At 43.5% G+C, this 22,205-nt stretch overlaps 2 protein-coding genes across 3 annotated transcripts in view; one reads left to right on the top strand and one right to left on the bottom strand.

Annotated features, from left to right (window-relative positions):
• Positions 1-494: 494 nt before the first annotated feature.
• Positions 495-17,117, bottom strand: LOC123726859 (zinc finger protein 260). Its single transcript, XM_045694924.1, has 2 exons — positions 16,838-17,117; positions 495-4,418 (listed from the first exon to the last, which is right to left on the bottom strand). Exons 1-2 carry the CDS (start codon positions 17,010-17,012, stop codon positions 2,224-2,226), a joined length of 2,370 nt encoding a protein of 789 aa, XP_045550880.1. The 5' UTR covers positions 17,013-17,117; the 3' UTR covers positions 495-2,223.
• LOC106570549 (trafficking protein particle complex subunit 3) overlaps positions 17,020-22,205 on the top strand; it is a 7,461-nt gene continuing 2,275 nt past the window's right edge. Inside the window, exons 1-4 of one of the 2 annotated variants that reach the window (XM_014142993.2) lie at positions 17,020-17,309; positions 19,775-19,872; positions 20,632-20,731; positions 22,001-22,183. In XM_014142993.2, coding sequence (XP_013998468.1) covers positions 17,268-17,309; positions 19,775-19,872; positions 20,632-20,731; positions 22,001-22,183 — 423 coding nt within the window. In that variant the 5' untranslated portion in view covers positions 17,020-17,267. Of the gene's footprint in view, positions 17,310-19,756; positions 19,873-20,631; positions 20,732-22,000; positions 22,184-22,205 lie in introns of both variants that reach the window. The other variant, XM_045694925.1, reaches the window with a different exon arrangement.

The following is a 22,205-nucleotide window of genomic DNA, read 5'->3' as shown; positions in this document are numbered from 1 at the left end:
TCAAGCAAAGGTAATGGGTGAGAATTTTTTCCTCTAACATCCTTTCTCAATTTAAAAGAAATCCTCAAAGTAATCTAGCTTTTCCAAAAGTATCTGTAATCTGATTACATTTTTTTTGCTGGTAAAGCAACAGATTACAGTTACCATTTTTTGCAATCTGTTAATCCCCAACCCCGCACGTGTGCAAGCGAAGTCGTGCATCTCGCCCATTGCAATATCTGTGGTGAGGCTTGTGGGAACGTCATCTAGCTGAGTCTACCGTTAAAGGTTTTTGTGTGTACTCCTAATGGACTGCAAAAAATAATCATACATTTTATCTCAATAAAAGGAAGGTTCATTCTACTCTGTAGCACCCACATAATATCCTTAAAAAAAATAGTTCATACCCCACTGAACCCTTTTTTTCTTTTGAGACACAATGAACAGGGACAGTTTTGTAATTTACAATGTGTTATCATCCTTGTGAAAGTGAAAATAGAGTGCTCACATGGGAATTTATAAAGAAGGCCTTTATTTAATAGTAAAAAGCAGATCAGCATTCATAACATAACATTTACATCTGCTCAAATGTAAATGTAATAACTCTGGAAGAAGACAGCCTGACAGAGGAGAGATTGAGAGCAGATACTATATTGTTTTATCCATTCTACTGTACGTTCTAAAGCACCACCAATCAAAAGACAACATGTCTATTTTTGATATCATTTTTTCATTGGGGGGGGGATTACAGGTACAATATTTAAATCATTATCCATTAATTATTTCACACATATTCTTGTTTTACCTGTGGGCTGCCACAAAAAAATGTTTAAATAAAAAACGACAAAAAAGGTACATAACAACAAAGTATATTTCAGAGTTTAAGTAATAATCAATTCAGTATGTACAGGAAAAGAAAACAAAAAACTAGTGTGCCACCCGACCCACCCTGAAACCAGGTCTGCGTTCGGTACGTTTTTACATTCAATAGAAAGGAAACGGTGCTGTACTGAACAACCAGTTGAAAAACTGGGAGGGGTTGGGTTGTGTGTTGGGGAACGCTGTCAGCATGGCCGCTGCCCTTTAAATATGTCACTCATTGCTTCAAGCCACACCCACAAAACGGGATCAAATGTACCTCAAAGTCTGTTCAGTACAAACTGTTTCACAATGTAGCAAACGTTAAAGCGAACTGAACGCACCTCATGTTATCCACCTCCCCGGTGACCAGAGAAAACCCTCACCATACAACCCCTTCCCCGTGGGCCTAAAACAAAAGTAAAAAAGAGGAACACTGGTGTATGTATGGTGTTGGGCCTTATAGTATGTATGTATGTATGTATGTATTGGGGCTTATAGTTTGTATGTATGTATGTATTGGGGCTTATAGTTTGTATGTATGGTGTTGGGCCTTATAGTATGTATGTATGTATGTATGTATTGGGGCTTATAGTTTGTTTGTATGTATGTATGTATGTATGTATGTATGTATGTATGTATCGGGGCTTATAGTTTGTATGCATGTATGTATCGGGGCTTATAGTTTGTATGCATGCATGTATCGGGGCTTATAGTTTGTATGTATGTATGTATGTATGTCTTGGGGATTATAGTTTGTTTGTATGTCTTGGGGATTATAGTTTGTTTGTATGTATTGGGCGTTATAGTTTGTTTGTATGTCTTGGGCGTTATAGTTTGTTTGTATGTATTGGGCCTTATAGTTTGTTTGTATGTCTTGGGCCTTATAGTTTGTTTGTATGTCTTGGGCCTTATAGTTTGTTTGTATGTCTTGGGCCTTATAGTTTGTTTGTATGTATTGGGCCTTATAGTTTGTTTTTATGTATTGGGCCTTATAGTTTGTTTGTATGTATTGGGCCTTATAGTTTGTATGTATGTATTGGGCCTTATAGTTTGTATGTATGTATTGGGCCTTATAGTTTGTATGTATGTATTGGGCCTTATAGTTTGTTTGTATGTCTTGGGCCTTATAGTTTGTATGTATGCATGCATGTGTTGGGCTTTAGCTGAGATTATTCTTTACAGAGTCAAGTATATTTGTCCAGGTCTCAGTTGTTCCTTGACTAGCACCATTCATTCTCGCCGTCGATAATTCTGATGTTAAAACTTCTAATAGTATCTGTATCTACTGGTTAAATGGGAGACAGTGAGGTGACATTCATGTAAGAGCCAACATAAATTTTGTAACTTTGTCCTAGAAGCATTTAACTACATGGCACTCCCACATCATATGAAGGAACTTAAGTCATCTTCTGACAATATGGCACTGTCATAACATTTGTGACGATTCCTCAGGTGACTTTTAAGTAGTGGATTGTTTCTAAAGCATCTGCTGCACAGTTTGCAGTGATACGGTTTCACTCCAGAGTGAGTGGTCAGGTGTTGTGTCAGGTTGCCTGGGGTGGCAAAGCAATGTCCACACACAGTGCACTTGAAAGGTCTCTCTCCTGTGTGAACCGCTGTGTGTCTGGTCAGTTCTTCCTTGCGCTTGAAGCTTTTCGGACACTGTTTGCAACCATGTGGTTTCTGACCTTGGTGAGTCCACATGTGAGTTTCCAGTTGTTCCTTCTGGTCGAAGTCTTGCCCACAGTCCTTACACCGATATGATTTCTCCCCTGTGTGGAACTTCATATGTGCTCTCAAGTATCCATTACAAGTGAAACTTTCTCCACATTCTTTGCACTGAAATGGTTTCTCCCCCGTGTGAAGTCTCATATGCAATTTCATATATGCCTTAGTTTTGAAACTTTTCCCACATTCCTTACATTGATATTGTTTCTCTCCTGTGTGAGACACCATGTGTGTTCTCAGATTTGCATCACTAGGGAAGCATTTGCCACAAACATTACAAGTGCGTGTTGCTTTAATGTGGGATTGGAGGTGCTCTGTCAGACTTGCTATGGACTCGAATACCTCCTCACACACTCCACACATTTTCGTATGCTTTGTGTGCACATTTTTCACATGGTTAACTAAAGGACCAATGTACACAAATGTACTTCCACACAGCTTGCAACAATAAGGAGAAGCATTTGTGGTCACCTTGCCTCTAGCACGGTTATGGGTGCTTGCCCATTTTCTGGGTGATTTCAGTGCCTTTGATCCTGACGGTAGTCCCCCGATCTCCACCTCATTGCCACTTCCACTGTTTTCACTGTGAGCTGCAGAACAGCCTGGATATCCTTCTGAGAGGGCGTATGAGGCACTGGTTGCTTCTGATACTGTGTAGAGCTCTCCATCAGGCTCGGTTTTGATCTCTTGAGGAATGCGGACGCATAATACATCCCCCTCTCTGCTCTTGGAAGTTTGGCTCGAGAAATCCATTGGATCACAGTCACTTTCCTCACAGACGGTGAATATGGAGTCTTTGGTATCAGTCTCCAGTTCTTCAAGCTGCTCTTCCTCCCGTCTGGTCCCAAGTTCCTGTTGTTTATCTTTAATCAGTGTGGGCTGTGGTTCCTCATTTGTGTGGAACTTCATATGTGTTTTCAAGTATCCCTTACAAGTGAAACTTTCGCCACAATCTTTGCACCAAAATGGTGTCTCCCCCGTGTGACGCCTCATATGCAAGTGCATATAGCCTTTATTTTTGAAACATTTTCCACATTCTTTGCATTGATACTGTTTCTCTCCTGTGTGAGTTACCATGTGTGTTCTCATACTAGAATCACTAGGGAAGCATTTGCCACAAACATTACAAGTGCGTGTTGCTTTAATGTGGGTTTGCAGGTGCTCTGTCAGACTTGCTATGGACTCAAAGACTTCTTCACATACACCACAACGGTATTCTGCGGTAAGCTTTGTGTGCACATTTTTCACATGATTAACTAAAGGACCAATGTACACAAATGTACTTCCACACAACTTGCAACAATAAGGAGGAGCAGCATTTGTGGTCGCCCCGCTTCCAGCAGAGGTATGGGAGCTTAGTCTTTTCTTTGCTTGTTTTCTGGGTGATTTCAGTGCCTTTGATCCCGACGGTAGTCCCCCGCTCTCCACTTCATTGTCACTTCCACTGTTTTCACTCTGTGCTGCAGAACAGCCTGGATATCCTTCTGAGAGGGAGTGTGAGGCACTGGTTGCTTCTGATACTGTGTAGAGCTCTCCATCAGGCTCGGCTTTGATCTCTTGAGGAATGCGGACGCATAATACATCCCTCTCTCTGCTCTCGGAAGTTTGGCTCGAGAAATCCATTGGATCACAGTCACTTTCCTCACAGACGGTGAATATGGAGTCTTTGGTATCAGACTCCAGCCCTTCAAGCTGCTTTTCCTCCTGATTGGTCCTGATTTCCTCCTGTTCATCTTTAATCTGTGTGGGCTCTGGGTCCTTCTCCAGACTGGGGCTCCACTTCTGCTCACAGTGCTGCTGCTCAGGGGGAACCTCCTCTTCAGAGACTGGGAGCGTAAGCTGCTGGGGGTCTAGAAAAAAGGGGGGGAAAGGGATAAATAAGTGACCAATACATAATTGAACGTTTGTTTATGTAAATAACACATGCCTATCCAGTGTTGTAGTACTCCAGTCCAGGACTCTGACTTTCCTCGGACTTAAGACTTGACCTCGACAGGTAACTTTGTCAGAATGCCTCTCACCTTTGCATTATTCGACATGATAGTTACAACAGTAAATGTCAGATACTTTATCTGCTGCTAGCCTTACCAATGTGCAAGACACTAAGTTATCCAGCTTTCTAAGTTACAAAATGTAGCTTTGAGCACTAACAAACCAGTAAGCATGGACCCATGGCAACGTCTTTCTTTGGTGCGGTCCGGATTGGCCTTGATTCCAACACCCACGGACGTCAGAACCAATCATAGACATCTATGTTTCACAAGTTTGGACAGCACAGTAAAATACAGTAAAGAAAAGTAAAGTATGGTACAGTACAGTATAATGTAGTGTACTCTATTGAATTACTCTGCTGTACTGAACTTTGCCGTAACGTACTGTGCTGTTCAAATTTGTGAAACATCCTAGATGTCTATGATTCGTTCCGATTTGGTCTGGTCCGACCAAATTTGTACTTGTTTGGGGGCAGAGATCAATAGAATAATACCCAGCATGCTTTGCAAGTGTTTGTTTTTACATAAAAATGTGTCATTCAGCAGACACTCTTATGCAGAGTGATTTACGGTCAGTGCATTCCACTATGGTAGATAAACAACAACATATGGGTAGTTTCATGGCATTGGAATTACGCTTTGAGTTTTCACCTTAAAAATGTATGTCAAACAAAAACTATTGATTTAAAAGTTCATTACGGTAACGCAATTACATCATGGGTCCCTGATCTGTACTACACATCAATGCATAATTATGGATATGAATGTCATTCTCATGTTTCACAAGTTTGGACACCCCAGTGCAGTACAGCAGAGTAGGGTAGAGTTCAGTATAGTTCAGAAGGCCAGCATCCCGGAGTCGCTGGCCTTCTAGCCAGAGTTCCTCTGTCCAGTGTCTGTGTTCTTTTGCCCATCTTGACCTTTTCTTTTATTAGCCTGTCTGAGATATGGCTTTTCCTTTGCAACTCTGCCTAGAAGGCCAGCATCCCGGAGTCACCTCTTCACCATTTCAAATGTTGCTACATAGGACGAATCGAGCCCGTCGGTCACATGTCTGTTACATAGACAAGGCAGGAGCGGTGTGAAGCCCCCCCCCCACCTTAAAGCCATATTACAACATATGTGTTGTGATAATTGCATTGTTTGTTTGCTCTATTTATTTTTATTTAACTTATTTAATTTCCACTACATCTAGATACATACATATCCTCTCAGGCCAGGGGCACAACAATGTATGAATTAATGTTTGGATAAGAATCGCCGTTATAATTATTGGCCAGTACGGAGAATTAAGTAAAACCACAAGTCCAAATCCCTATCTCCATCCATGGCTAATTTAGGAAAGGGCCAATGTTAGCTAGCTAGCTAGCCACCAGAGGACAACACAAAAAGATGCAACAATTCAAGTTGTTCGATGCGCAAGGCGATTTGATAGGAGTGATGCCAAAATCCAAGCTGGCTTCCCTTCAAAATGAATTTTTTTTGGTGTGCCAGGACCATTCACAGTTGAGCTCAACGCTGATTGGGTCATTTTTTACACTTTTTATTATTTTTAAATCAAGGGAGGCCAAATGCTCACTGGCTTCCCTTGCGTTCAATGCTACTGACGGCAACAATGTCATACTCGTTTGGACCAGACAGCATCAGATAGATGGCCTACACATAGAGACAGAGGTCGCTATTTCGCTCGCTCGGATGCTTTCTCCTGTGAGATAGATTCAGCCTCTTGCGAATTGAAGGAAATTTATTAAACACAGAGAGACGAAAGATATGTTATGTTTATTTTTGGAAAAGCCTGGCTTCCCTTGGCATCCATGAAAACTCGCTACTGAGACAAGGAGACATTTTATTTTCATTACACAGAAAGTCAATAAAGTCTGTTTTTTTACATCCATTGCAAATGACCACAGTTTCTCTCTCGATTCGAAAACTCTTTCCAACAATACCCCTCGATAACCACCAAGCCTCGATGTGAAATAGATCATTGTCATGCTCTGATCCAGTATCTCCACAGTTTTGTAAACAGGCGTGCGTGATATAGTTTACGATCGAAGTTAACTGCTGCATATCTTAAAAGGTCCTCAATGTCTCCATTGCCCTTGATTCTAAGCAATATTGTGCTGCTATTTTTATTGACTTGGCCAAAGCTTTTGATACGGTAGACCATTCCATTCTTGTGCTCGAACCTTGGCCCCAAGCTCTTCTCAATTTACATCAACAACATAGCTCAGGCAGTAGGAAGCTCTCTCATCCATTTATATGCAGATGATACAGGCTTATTCTCAGCTGGCCCCTCCTCGGATTTTGTGTTACACGCTCTAAAACAAAGCTTTCTTAGTGTCCAACAAGCTTTCTCTGCCCTTAACCTTGTTCTGAACACCTCCAAAAGTCATATGGTTTGGTAAGAGGAATGCCCCTCTCCCCACAGGTGTGATTACTACCTCTGAGGGTTTAGAGCTTGAGGTAGTCACCTCATACAAGTACTTGGGAGTATGGCTAGACGGTACACTGTCCTTCTCTCTGCACATATCAAAGCTGCAGGCTAAAGTTAAATCCTATATCGTAATCGCTCCTCTTTCACCCCAGCTGCCAAACTAACCCTGATTCAGATGACCATCCTACCCATGCTAGATTACGGAGACATAATTTATAGATCGGCAGGTAAGGGTGCTCTCGAGCGCCTAGAGGTTTTTTTTGCTATTCAGCCATCAGATTTGCCACCAATGCTCCTTATAGGACACATCACTGCACTCTATACTCCTCTGTAAATTGGTCATTTCTGTATACCCGTCGCAAGACCCACTGGTTGATGCTTATTTATAAAACCCTCTTTTAGGCCTCACTCCCACCTATCTGAGATATCTACTGCAGCCCTCATCCTCCACATACATCCCCTGTTCTGCCAGTCACATTCTGTTAAAGGTCCCCAAAGCACACACACCCCTGGGTCGCTCCTCTTTTCAGTTCGCTGCAGCTAGCGACTGGAACAAGCTGCAACAAACTGGACAGTTTTATCTCCATCTCTTCATTCAAAGACTCAATCATGGACACTCTTACTGACAGTTGTGGCTGCTTTGCGTGATGTATAGTTGTCTCTGCCTTCTTGCCCTTTGTGCTGTTGTCTGTGCCCAATAATGTTTGTACCATGTTTTGTGCTGCTACCATGTTGTGCTGCTACCATGTTGTTGCCATGTTGTGTTGCTACCATGTTGTTGTCATGTTGTGTTGCTACCATGCTGTTGTCATGTTTCTACCATGCTGTTGTCATGTTTCTACCATGCTATGTTGTCTTAGGTCTCTCTTTATGTAGTGTTGTCTCTCTTGACGTGATGTGTGTTTTGTCCTAATATTTTAATTTAATTTATTTTTAATCCCAGCAGGAGGCCTTGCCTTTTGGTAGGCCATCATTGTAAATAAGAATTTGTTCTTAACTGACTTGCCTAGTTAAATAAAATAAATCTCTGAATTCTGCGCTCTGCTCTTTTGCCACAAGTTGCTCTTAGTGTATCCATTATAGCCCAGTGGGTGGGTCATACAATGTGTCCATATGGCAGAGGGAGACACCATTATAGAGGCCTGCGATAGATGGAGCCCTATCTGTGCCAAAACCTCCCATTTGATGCCATGGAATGCGTTTTTCCTCAATATAGCCATGCAGCACACATCTTTCTTTTCCCCAACGCAGTTAAGCCAAAACCACGCCCTGTTATTCAAAATCAAATCAAACTTTGTCACATGCGCCCAATACAACAAGTATAGACTTTACCGTGAAATGCTTACTTACAAGCCCTTAACCAAAAGTGCAGTTCAAGAAGAGTTAAGAAAATATTTAGCAAGTAGACTAAAATAAAAAGTAATAATAAAAAGTAACAACAAGAATAACAGTAACGAGACACCGGTACCGAGTCAGTTTGCGGGGGTACAGGTTAGTAGAGGTCATTTATACATGTAGGTGGGGGTACAGGTTAGTAGAGGTCATTTATACATGTAGGTAGGGGTACAGGTTAGTAGAGGTCATTTATACATGTAGGTAGGGGTACAGGTTAGTAGAGGTCATTTATACATGTAGGTGGGGGTACAGGTTAGTAGAGGTCATTTATACATGTAGGTGGGGGTACAGGTTAGTAGAGGTCATTTATACATGTAGGTGGGGGTACAGGTTAGTAGAGGTCATTTATACATGTAGGTGGGGGTACAGGTTAGTAGAGGTCATTTATACATGTAGGTGGGGGTACAGGTTAGTAGAGGTCATTTATACATGTAGGTGGGGGTACAGGTTAGTAGAGGTCATTTATACATGTAGGTGGGGGTACAGGTTAGTAGAGGTCATTTATACATGTAGGTAGGGGTACAGGTTAGTAGAGGTCATTTATACATGTAGGTGGGGGTACAGGTTAGTAGAGGTCATTTATACATGTAGGTGGGGGTACAGGTTAGTAGAGGTCATTTATACATGTAGGCGGGGGTACAGGTTAGTAGAGGTCATTTATACATGTAGGCGGGGGTACAGGTTAGTAGAGGTCATTTATACATGTAGGTGGGGGTACAGGTTAGTAGAGGTCATTTATACATGTAGGTGGGGGTACAGGTTAGTAGAGGTCATTTATACATGTAGGTGGGGGGTACAGGTTAGTAGAGGTCATTTATACATGTAGGTGGGGGTACAGGTTAGTAGAGGTCATTTATACATGTAGGTGGGGGTACAGGTTAGTAGAGGTCATTTATACATGTAGGTGGGGGTACAGGTTAGTAGAGGTCATTTATACATGTAGGTGGGGGTACAGGTTAGTAGAGGTCATTTATACATGTAGGTGGGGGTACAGGTTAGTAGAGGTCATTTATACATGTAGGTGGGGGTACAGGTTAGTAGAGGTCATTTATACATGTAGGTGGGGGTACAGGTTAGTAGAGGTAATTTATACATGTAGGTGGGGGTACAGGTTAGTAGAGGTCATTTATACATGTAGGTGGGGGCACAGGTTAGTAGAGGTCATTTATACATGTAGGTGGGGGTACAGGTTAGTAGAGGTCATTTATACATGTAGGTGGGGGTACAGGTTAGTAGAGGTCATTTATACATGTAGGTAGGGGTACAGGTTAGTAGAGGTCATTTATACATGTAGGTGGGGGTACAGGTTAGTAGAGGTCATTTATACATGTAGGTAGGGGTACAGGTTAGTAGAGGTCATTTATACATGTAGGTAGGGGTACAGGTTAGTAGAGGTCATTTATACATGTAGGTGGGGGCACAGGTTAGTAGAGGTCATTTATACATGTAGGTGGGGGTACAGGTTAGTAGAGGTCATTTATACATGTAGGTGGGGGTACAGGTTAGTAGAGGTCATTTATACATGTAGGTGGGGTACAGGTTAGTAGAGGTCATTTATACATGTAGGTGGGGGTACAGGTTAGTAGAGGTCATTTATACATGTAGGTGGGGGTACAGGTTAGTAGAGGTCATTTATACATGTAGGTGGGGGTACAGGTTAGTAGAGGTCATTTATACATGTAGGTGGGGGTACAGGTTAGTAGAGGTCATTTATACATGTAGGTGGGGGTACAGGTTAGTAGAGGTCATTTATACATGTAGGTGGGGGTACAGGTTAGTAGAGGTCATTTATACATGTAGGTGGGGGTACAGGTTAGTAGAGGTCATTTATACATGTAGGTGGGGGTACAGGTTAGTAGAGGTCATTTATACATGTAGGTGGGGTACAGGTTAGTAGAGGTCATTTATACATGTAGGTGGGGGTACAGGTTAGTAGAGGTCATTTATACATGTAGGTGGGGGTACAGGTTAGTAGAGGTCATTTATACATGTAGGTGGGGGTACAGGTTAGTAGAGGTCATTTATACATGTAGGTGGGGGTACAGGTTAGTAGAGGTCATTTATACATGTAGGTGGGGGTACAGGTTAGTAGAGGTCATTTATACATGTAGGTAGGGGTACAGGTTAGTAGAGGTCATTTATACATGTAGGTGGGGGTACAGGTTAGTAGAGGTCATTTATACATGTAGGTGGGGGTACAGGTTAGTAGAGGTCATTTATACATGTAGGTAGGGGTACAGGTTAGTAGAGGTCATTTATACATGTAGGTGGGGGTACAGGTTAGTAGAGGTCATTTATACATGTAGGTGGGGGTACAGGTTAGTAGAGGTCATTTATACATGTAGGTGGGGGTACAGGTTAGTAGAGGTCATTTATACATGTAGGTGGGGGTACAGGTTAGTAGAGGTCATTTATACATGTAGGTGGGGTACAGGTTAGTAGAGGTCATTTATACATGTAGGTAGGGGTACAGGTTAGTAGAGGTAATTTATACATGTAGGTGGCGGTGAAGTGACTATACATAGATAATAAACAGAGAGTAGCAGCAGTGTGGGGGTACAGGTTAGAGGTAATTTATACATGTAGGTGGCGGTGAAGTGACTATACATAGATAATAAACAGAGAGTAGCAGCAGTGTGGGGGTACAGGTTAGAGGTAATTTATACATGTAGGTGGGGGTAAAGTGACTATACATAGATAATAAACAGAGTAGCAGCAGTGTGGGGGTACAGGTTAGTAGAGGTAATATGTACATGTAGGTGGGGGTGAAGTGACTATGCATAGATAATAAACAGAGAGTAGCAGCAGTGTGGGGGTACAGGTTAGAGGTAATTTATACATGTAGGTGGCGGTGAAGTGACTATACATAGATAATAAACAGAGAGTAGCAGCAGTGTGGGGGTACAGGTTAGAGGTAATTTATACATGTAGGTGGGGGTAAAGTGACTATACATAGATAATAAACAGAGTAGCAGCAGTGTGGGGGTACAGGTTAGTAGAGGTAATATGTACATGTAGGTGGGGGTGAAGTGACTATGCATAGATAATATACAGAGAGTAGCAGCAGTGTACAAAAGGGAGAGGGGTTCAATGTAAATTGTCCAGTGGCAATTTTATTAGTTGTTCAGCAGTCTTATGGCTTGGGGGTAGAAGCTGTTGAGGAGCCTTTTGGTCCTAGACTTGGTGCCAGTCACCCTATAACTTGGGTGACTGGAGTCTCTGACAATTTTATGGGCTTTTCTCTGACACTGCCTATTGTATGATGGCTGGAAGCTTGGCCCCAGTGATGTACTGGGCCGTTCACACTACCCTCTGTAGCACCTTAGGGTCAGATGCCGAGCAGTTGCCATACCAGGTGGGGATGCAACCCGTCAGGATGCTCTCAATGGTGCAGCTGTTGAACTTTTTGAGGATCTGGGGACCCATTCCAAATCTTTTCAGTCTCCTGAGGGGGAAAAGGTGTTGTCATGCCCTCTTTATGACTGTCTTGGTGTGTTTGGACCATGATAGTTTGTTGGTGATGTGGACACCAAGGAACTTGAAACTCTCTAACCGCTCCACTACAGCCCCGATGTTAATGAGGGACTGTTCGGCCCGCCTTTCCCTGTAGTCCACGATCAGCTCCTTTGTCTTGCTCACATTGAGGGAGAGGTTGTTGTCCTGGCACCACACTGACAGTTCTCTGACCTCCTCCCTATAGGCTGTCCCACTGTTGTGTCGTCAGAAAACTTAATGATGGTGTTGGAGTCGTGTTTGGCCACACAGTCGTGGGTGAACAGGGAATACAGGAGGGGACTAAGTACACACCCCTGAGGGGCCCCAGTGTTAAGGATCAGCGTGGTAGACGTGCTGCTGCCTTCTCTTACCACCTGGGGGCCGCCCGTCAGGAAGTCCAGGATCCAGTTGCAGAGGGAGGTGTCTAGTCCCAGGGTCCTTAGCTTAGTGATGAGCTTAGTGAGCACTATGGTGTTGAACGCTGAGCTGTAGTCAATGAACAGCATTCTCACATAGGTGTTCCTTTTGTCCAGGTGAGAAAGGGCAGTGTGGAGTGTGATTGCGTCATCTGTGGATCTGTTGGGTCGGTATGCAAATTGGAATGGGTCTAGGGTGTCCGGGAGGATGCTGTTGATGTGAGCCATGACCAGCCTTTCAAAGCACTTCATTGCTACCGACGTGAGTGCTACGGGGCGTTAATCATTTAGGCAGGTTACCTTCGCTTCCTTGGGCACAGGGACTCTGGTGGTCTGCTTGAAACATGTAGGTATTACAGACATGGTCAGGGAGAGGTTGAAAATGTCAGTGAAGACACTTGACAGTTGGTCCGCGCATGCTTTGAGTACACGTCCTGGTAATCCGTCTGGCCCAGCGGCTTTGTGAATATTGACCTGTTTAAAGAGCTAACCATTCAGAGGGGCATTCAACAACGCTTTGAGCGCTCTCCAAGTCCGGAAGTGAATATCACGTAGCGTGAAATTTCAGTCACTGATGAATAACATTTTCCCTTGTATTTCAAGATTGAAAAATAAAATAATATAACGTTGTGGACCGACCTAGCCATTAACGTCCCTTAACGCTCAAAGACAGATTAAATGGCTGTAGCATAGTGTATTTGACTGAATGATTAGGTAAAATATTTGAGAAATTATTAATAATAGGCATGTGTTTTTACCTGATAATAGATTACTAATGATAATATAACAACTTCAAATACCAAGCTAGTAACGTTAAGTAGCCTAGGTTAACTTAGCTGACTTCAATTGAGGGAGAAATTTGTACAACTCATTCAAACGCTGAAAATAAATACATGGGCAAATGTTACCAAACATGATAATAATAGGCCTGCATTATGGTAGGCAGCTAATTGTTCACTTTCCATCAATACTCCATCAATACCGTCAATACATTGGAAGGTCACTGTCTTTGCGCTGATTGCCTGTGTGTGAGACAACGCTAACTAGCCAATGGGAGCGTAGTAGAACGCCCCTCTGAATAACGGCCCGTGGTTTTGGCTTAACTGCATGGGAAAAAGAAAGACGCATGCAGCACACTTAACATCCCCTGTGCCGTAAGGTTAGCCACATTACAATGATTGAGTGACAAAGATGATCTTACCACACACACACACACACACACACACACACACACACACACACATATATATATACTGCTCAAAAAAATAAAGGGAACACTAAAATAACACATCCTAGATCTGAATGAATGAAATAATCTTATTAAATACTTTTTTCTTTACATAGTTGAATGTGCTGACAACAAAATCACACAAAAATAGTCAATGGAAATCCAATTTATCAACCCATGGAGGTCTGGATTTGGAGTCACACTCAAAATTAAAGTGGAAAACCACACTACAGGCTGATCCAACTTTGATGTAATGTCCTTAAAACAAGTCAAAATGAGGCTCAGTAGTGTGTGTGGCCTCCACGTGCCTGTATGACTCCCTACAACGCCTGGGCATGCTCCTGATGAGGTGGCGGATGGTCTCCTGAGGGATCTCCTCCCAGACCTGGACTAAAGCATCCGCCAACTCCTGGACAGTCTGTGGTGCAACGTGGCGTTGGTGGATGGAGCGAGACATGATGTCCCAGATGTGCTCAATTGGATTCAGGTCTGGGGAACGGGCGGGCCAGTCCATAGCATCAAGGCCTTCCTCTTGCAGGAACTGCTGACACACTCCAGCCACATGAGGTCTAGCATTGTCTTGCATTAGGAGGAACCCAGGGCCAACCACACCAGCATATGGTCTCACAAGGGGTCTGAGGATCTCATCTCGGTACCTAATGGCAGTCAGGCTACCTCTGGCGAGCACATGGAGGGCTGTGCGGCCCCCCAAAGAAATGCCACCCCACACCATGACTGACCGACCGCCAAACCGGTCATGCTGGAGGATGTTGCAGGCAGCAGAACGTTCTCCACGGCGTCTCCAGACTCTGTCACGTCTGTCACGTGCTCAGTGTGAACCTGCTTTCATCTGTGAAGAGCACAGGGCGCCAGTGGCGAATTTGCCAATCTTGGTGTTCTCTGGCAAATGCCAAACATCCTGCACGGTGTTGGGCTGTAAGCACAACCCCCACCTGTGGATGTCGGGCCCTCATACCACCCTCATGGAGTCTGTTTCTGACCGTTTGAGCAGACACATGCACATTTGTGGCATGCTGGAGGTCATTTTGCAGGGCTCTGGCAGTGCTCCTCCTGCTCCTCCTTGCACAAAGGCGGAGGTAGCGGTCCTGCTGCTGGGTTGTTGCCCTCCTACGGCCTCCTCCACGTCTCCTGATGTACTGGCCTGTCTCCTGGTAGCGCCTCCATGCTCTGGACACTACGCTGACAGACACAGCAAACCTTCTTGCCACAGCTCGCATTGATGTGCCATCCTGGATGAGCTTTACTACCTGAGCCACTTGTGTGGGTTGTAGACTCCGTCTCATGCTACCACTAGAGTGAAAGCACCGCCATCATTCAAAAGTGACCAATACATCAGCCAGGAAGCATAGGAACTGAGAAGTGGTCTGTGGTCCCCACCTGCAGAACCACTCCTTTATTTGGGGGGTGTCTTGCTAATTGCCTATAATTTCCACCTGTTGTCTATTCCATTTGCACAAAAGCATGTGAAATTTATTGTCAATCAGTGTTGCTTCCTAAGTGGACAGTTTGATTTCACAGAAGTGTGATTGACTTGGAGTTACATTGTGTTGTTTAAGTATTCCCTTTATTTTTTTGAGCGTGTATATATAGAAACTTCCTCTCACTGTCAACTGCGTTTATTTTCAGCAAACTTAACATGTGTAAATATTTGTATGAACAAGATTCAACAACTGAGACAAACTGAACAAGTACCACAGAAATTGAATAATGTGTCCCTGAACAAAGGGGGGGCGGGGATCAAAATCCAAAGTAACAGTCAGTATCTGGTGTGGCCACCAGCTGCATTAAGAACTGCAGTGCATCTCCTCCTCATGGACTGCACCAGATTTGCCAGTTCTTGCTGTGAGATGTTACCCCACTCTTCAACCAAGGCACCTGCAAGTTCCCGGACATTTGGGGGGAATGGCCCTAGCCCTCACCCTCCGATCCAACAGGTCCCAGACGTGCTCAATGGGATTGAGATCCGGGCTCTTCATAGCCATGGCAATCACTGACAATCCTGTCTTGCAGGAAATCACGAGCAGTATGGCTGGTGGCATTGTCATGCTGGAGGGTCATGTCAGGATGAGCCTGCAGGAAGGGTACCACATGAGGGAGGAGGATGTCTTCTTTGTAACGCACAGCGTTGAGATTGCCTGCAATGACAACAAGCTCAGTCCAATGATGCCCTCCACCTCCAAATTGATCCCGTTCCAGAGTACAGGCCTCTGTGTAACGCTCATTCCTTCAACGATAAACGCGAATCCGACCATGACCCCTGGTGAGACCAAACCGCGACTCGTCAGTGAAGATCACTTTTTGCCAGTCCTGTCTGGTCCAGCAACGGTGGGTTTGTGCCCATAGGCAACGCTGTTGCCGGTTATGTCTGGTGAGGACCTGCCTTACAACAGGCCTACAAGCCCTCAGTCCAGCCTCAGCCTATTGCGGACAGTCTGAGCACTGATGGAGGGATTGTGCGTTCCTAATGTAACTCAGGCAGTTGTTGTGGACATCCTGTACCTGTCCTGCACGTGTGATGTACCGATCCTGTGCAGGTTTTGTTACACGTGGTCTGCCACTGTGAGGATGATCAGCTGTCCGTCCTGTCTCCCTGTAGAGCTGTCTTAGGCGTCTCACAGTACAGACATTGCAATTTATTGCCCTGGCCACATCTGCAGTCCTCATGCCTCCTTGCAGCATGCCTAAGGCACGTTCACACAGATGAGCAGGGACCTTGGGCATCTTTCTTTTGGTGTTTTTCAGTCAGTAGAAAGGCCTCTGTAGTGTCCTAAGTTTTCATAACTGTGACCTTAATTGCCTACCGTCTGTAAGCTGTTAGTGTCTTATTAACGACCGTTCCACAGGTGCATGTTCATTAATTGTTTATGGTTCATTGAACAAGCATGGGAAACAGTGGTTAAACCCTTTACAATGAAGATCTGTGAAGTTTTGGGATTTTTACGAATTATCTTTGAAAGACAAGGTCATGAAAAAGGGACATTGTTTTTTTTGCTGAGTTATATATATATATATATATATATATTTTACCAGGATTTTCGAATTAAACATGGGGTCGCGACCCCTAGTTTGGGACCCGCTGTGCTTGGGACTACACATTGTCCTATGAAACTCATGCAATAACATTAGCTAACGTTTTGTTTACAAGATGTTTAGCTAACTAGTTACTTACTGTTTGATAAATAAATCCCAAAATACCGCTGATTCAAGTTGAACAGAGCAAGTAGTGGGTATTTACATCATTAACTATCTGTACTTGATTCGATCGATGTACCGTTAAATCAACACAAACCTGTTCTGTGCGGTTTGAAATCCAGCAGACGTCGAAGACTTTCGTTCTCCTCCTTTGAACGAGAGATTTCCTCCTGGTATTCATTTACTGTTCTCTCTACTACTCCAGCTATCTCTACAGCCGCCGCTGTTAGCCGTTCAGTAATATACACATTGAACAACGCCAGTTTAGACATTTTGAGAGGTATGAAAGTCGAGGTTTCTTTGTGTTTTTGTTAGCTATATTTTTTTTCGCCAGAGGGATAAAATGTATTCCAGATGATGGTGCTGCTATTTCCCACAATCCTCCGCTGATTCCGGTTCCTGTTTTTCAGGAAGTCGGGTGTTTGACAGCTGATACAGAAAAGAGATCACAGGGACCGCTCTCAAAGAAACTAATAAATAAAGGATAACTACTCAATCATCTGTACAAGTCTGTGACCCAATACACTATGTCAAGGCAATCCAACCGAACCACAGATAGCAAGAAGATGGTAAGGAGTCGCGTTCTGCTAATGCTACTTAGCATACTTAATTCATGCTAGCTAGCTACAGTATTAAGTTAAACTAACGCTAGCTAATTTAGACGACAAACTACCTTTTATTAACCCCCCAATACAGCTTCATATGTTGATACAATAATGTGTGTTTTGATGATGTATTAACGACACATCAGCTTAACTGTAGTGCAAATTTGATATTCAGTGATCATTTAATGAATGACAAATACAGGAAGCTAGTCTAGTCTGGCTAGTTAGTTATTGTAACTAGCATTTCATTCGCTAGCTAGCACTATGGCACACTCACTAAGTCACTGCAACTTGTTTGCAGCTAGCTAGTTACTAAAATGCCAGTAAGTGTTTAGAATTTTCTATTCGGGCATAGCTACCTTTCGCATTTGTTAAACACGAGCTGTTAGCCTGGCATGGATGGCAATTGGCATGTCAAAATGTGATATTGGTACCCCGATGATATTGGTACTTTATCGTAGGTAGCTGACCCATGTACCTGACCCAGGTCTACGCTACGTACTTTAGTAAAGCCGAATTAATTTGTGAAAAGGATTTATCTGCAATAAAATAAATTATTCGCTGTCTTTGAATCAATTAAAGATGTCTGTAGTTTTGACGCTTTTACACCAGGGGGTGCTGGCAACTAAGTTTTCTCCTCTCTCAATTCAATTTCATTATAAGAGGCTTTATTGGCATGGGGAAACATATGTTTACATTGCCAAAGCAAGTGAAATAGATAAAACAAAAGTGAAATTAACAATAAAACATGAATAGTAAACATTACACTCAGTTCCAAAAGAACATTTAAAATGTCTATATACAGTGTTGTAACTACTGTACCAGTCAAGTTAGGACACACCTACTCATTCCAGGTTTTTTTTCTTTGTTTTTACTATTTTCTACATTGTAGAATAGTAGTGAAAACATAAACTGTGAAATTTGTTGTAACCAAAAAAGTGTTAAACAAATCTAACTATATATTATATTTATAAGTAGCCACCCTTTGCCTTGATGACAACTTTGCACACTCTTGGCATTCTCTCAACCATCTTCATGAGGTAGTCACCTGGAATGCATTTCAATTAACAAGTGTGCCTTGTTAATTTGTGGAATTTCTTTCCTTCTCAATGCATTTGAGCCAATCAGTTGTGTTGTGACAAGGTAGGGGTGGTATACAGAAGATAGCCCTATTTGGTAAAAGACCAAGTCCATATTATGGCAAGAACAGCTCAAATAAGCAAAGCGAAACAACAGTCCATCATTACTTTAAGACATGAAGGTCAGTCAATACGGAACATTTCTATAACTTTTTCTTCAAGTGCAGTCGCAAAAACCATCAAGCGCTATGATGAAACTGGCTCTCATGAGGACCGCCACAGGAAAGGAAGACCTGAGTTACCTCTGCTGCAGAGGATACGTTCATTAGAGTTACCAGCCTTTGAAATTGCAGCCCAAATAAATGCTTCAGAGTTCAAGTAACAGACACATCTCAACATCAACTTTTCAGAGGAGACTGCGTGAATCAGGCCTTCGTCGAATGGCGTCAAAGAAACCACTTCTAAAGGACACCAATATGAAGAAGAGACTTGCTTTGGCCAAGAAACATGAGCAATGGACATTAGACTGGTGGAAATTTGGCCTTTGGTCTGATGTGTCCAAATGTGAGATTTTTGGTTCCAACCACCGTGTCTTTGTGAGACGCAGAGTAGGTGAACGGATGATCTCCCGCATGTGTAATTCCCACCGTGAAGCATGGAGGTGATGGTGCGTTTCTGGTGACACTGTCAGTGATTTATTTAGAATTCAAGGCACACTTAAACAGCATGGCTACCACAGCATTCTGTAGCGATATGCCATCCCATCTTGTTTGCACATAGTGGGACTATCATTTGTTTTTCAACAGGACAATGATCCAACACACCTCCAGGCTGTGTAAGGGCTATTTGACCAAGAAGGAGAGTGATGGAGTGCTGCATCAGATGACCTGGCCTCCACAATCAGCTGACCTCAACCCAATTGAGATGGTTTGGGATGAGTTGGACCGCAGTGAAGGAAAAGCATATGTGCTCAGCATATGTGGGAACTCCTTCAAGACTGTTGGAAAAGCATTCCCGTTGACTACTTCCTGAAGCTGGTTTCTGATAATGCAAAGCTGTCATCAAGGCAAAGGGTGGCTACTTTGAAGAATCTCAAATATTGTTCAACACGTTTTTGGTTACTACATGATTGCATATGTTATTTCATAGTTTTTTCTACAATGTAGAAAATTGTAAAAAAAAAAATACCTTGAATGAGTAGGTGTGTCCTAACTTTTTAAATATGGGTTGTATTTACAATGGTGTATGTTTTTCACTGGTTGCACTTTTCTTTTGGCAACAGGTCACAAATCTTGCTGCTGTGATTGCTCACTGTGGTATTTTACCCAATAGATCTCTGTTTCTCTGTAGAACTCGGAGCTGTTCACTCTGACGTATGGAGCCCTGGTAACCCAGCTATGTAAGGACTATGAGAATGACGAGGAGGTCAACAAACAGCTGGATAAGATGTGAGTTTCTTATCTTCTTCTCAACAAACACTGCTTAGCCCTTTCACTTATAATCGATCAAGGAAAGGAGACAAGGAGAGTAATTGAGTCACGTGTGTGTGTGTGTGTGTGTGTGTGTGTGTGTGTGTGTGTGTGTGTGTGTGTGTGTGTGTGTGTGTGTGTGTGTGTGTGTGTGTGTGTCTGTGTGTGTGAAGTGTGCTGCTTGCTGTGAACATGTAAAATGTGCCACTCCTCAACGTTTAATTTTCAGTTTATCCTTTACTTGACAAATGGATAAAGTGGAGCTACTGCTTTCGGCCTCTGAAGTTTCCCGTTAACCTTCAGCACGCTGACAAATTTTCCATCCCTCTTGAACTTAACCCTAGAAACTAATAGACCAATGATGTAGTTTGTGTGTGTGAGTTGGTCTGAAAGGGTCTGTAAAGGTTTTCTGCTCTGCCTAACTAATACACCTACTGTAGCACGTCCCAAGTATGGTTCAATCAGGTGACGATCTCATCTTACTCCTTAATAGGGTCCAGATGTTTGTCTATCGCTCTCTATATCTCTCTCCCTCTTTCTTTCAGCTTTGCTCAATTCAGCATTGAGGTCTGACTAAGCCAGTGTTCATGTCTGAAATATTTAAGGGAGGTGTGGAATCTCTGCTCTAAAGTGGTAGAGTAAGACATCTTTAAGGGAGGTGTGAATCTCTGCTCTAAAGTGGTAGAGTATTTGGCACCATTCTTTACTCACTCTTTTCCCCTCTTGTTTTTTCCCCAGGGGATATAATATCGGAGTGCGTCTCATCGAAGACTTCTTGGCGCGCTCCAGCGTTGGGAGGTGTCAGGATTTCAGAGAAACGGCCGATGTCATCGCTAAGGTAAGGGGAACGTCCCTGAGCCAATCAGAGCGTGACCATGGAACCCTCCCAGAAAAGAGAGGCGAGGGGGAAGAGAGGGGGGGAAGAAGAGATGAAGAAAGAAACAGACAGGGAAAGAGAAAAGGACAGGGGAAGAGAGAAAGAAAAGAGGGGAAGGGAGGGAGAGAGAGCTGGGAAAAAGACTGAGGGAAGGAGGTTGACTATGAACAACTGAATGAGTGAGTTAGAGAGCGAGGGAGTCAGCGACTGGAATTTGAACTCCAACCTGCAGTAGTCTGCATAGTTTCTGAGCTTTCATAGCTCCTCTCTACTGCTTTTCATTTCTCTGCACTCACTCAGCTAGGGAAGCATCTCAGCTATGTCACCGCAAAGCCAACTGGCCCCTTTCCCCTGTGTGTGTGTCCCTGTGTGTGTGTGTGTGTGTGTGGGGGGCTCTTGTTCTTCACTGCTTGTTGTCTTTGTTATACAGTAGTCCAGGCAGCATTGTCAACCTACACTCAGTGTGAAACAACCCCTCGCCCAAGTACATTTAGTTCACACTGAAGGAATGACCATGCGCACACGCACACATACAAACACAAACTCGTGCTTGTGTCTATGTGGTCAGACAGTAGTCTGCTGTACTCCTGAGCATCAGGCCCAGTACTAAATTGCTGTAGACTTGTCAAGCTCAAACACTACTTGTCTCACTTGGTGGTTGACATCCAGGCTCCCTCACCAGTCTGTTCTAACAGTGCTGCTAAATCCTTTCACAGGGGTAACCTCTCACTCTAGGTTCAGTTATAGGGAAGGCAGTAGTATGGAATGTTGTGCTGGATATTGAACTGGTAGCCTCAACTGCCGTTTAGACTGAGATAATCAGCTACCAGCGACCAGTCATTTTCAAGGAGGAGACACATGGCGACTTAGCGCTCTGCGACGAGAGCGTTAGAGACCAGAGTTGAATATGTCCCCAGTTTATGCACGTTTCACCTTTGACATTGGCTAACAACCAAACTACCATCAAAGAGACATTCACAAGGGCAGACCTCAACGACTTGATCGCTTGTTATCTCGGCAAGTGTGAGACCCTGGTAAAGAAAGATTTTACACTCCCTGGCCTAGTCCTCTCTCTTCAACCCTCTCTCAGTGCAACACATGTGACAATGTCAGTGTCTGCATTCAGTGATGAATCTTATGAGAGCGATAGTCTCTGTTCCATTTATAAATGCAGTACTAACACCATTGTAACACTAACAGCATTGTATGATTGCATGTGTTGTCCACTAGGTGGCGTTTAAGATGTACCTGGGCATCACCCCCAGTGTGACCAACTGGAGCCCAGCAGGGGATGAGTTGTCCCTCATCCTGGAGAGTAACCCCCTGGTGGACTTTGTAGAGCTGCCTGACAACCACAGCTCCCTGGTCTACTCCAACCTGCTGTGTGGGGTACTCCGAGGAGCTCTGGAGATGGTAAGGATAGATGGTGCCTCTT

The sequence above is a fragment of the Salmo salar genome, chromosome ssa14, assembly GCF_905237065.1.
Source record: "Salmo salar chromosome ssa14, Ssal_v3.1, whole genome shotgun sequence".
In the NCBI taxonomy this organism is placed as follows: Eukaryota; Metazoa; Chordata; class Actinopteri; order Salmoniformes; family Salmonidae; genus Salmo; species Salmo salar.
The sequence above is the reverse complement of the archived record's forward strand: the minus strand, read 5'-3'. Positions and strand labels throughout refer to the sequence as shown.

Bases quoted from the DNA above. Each gene is read 5' to 3' on its own strand.
- LOC123726859 (XM_045694924.1), bottom strand. From the start codon at position 17,012: ATGTCTAAACTGGCGTTGTTCAATGTGTATATTACTGAACGGCTAACA. The intron at 4,419-16,837 runs GTTTGTGTTGAT...CCTTTTTTCTAG, and splicing joins TTTCAAACCGCACAGAACAG to ACCCCCAGCAGCTTACGCTC.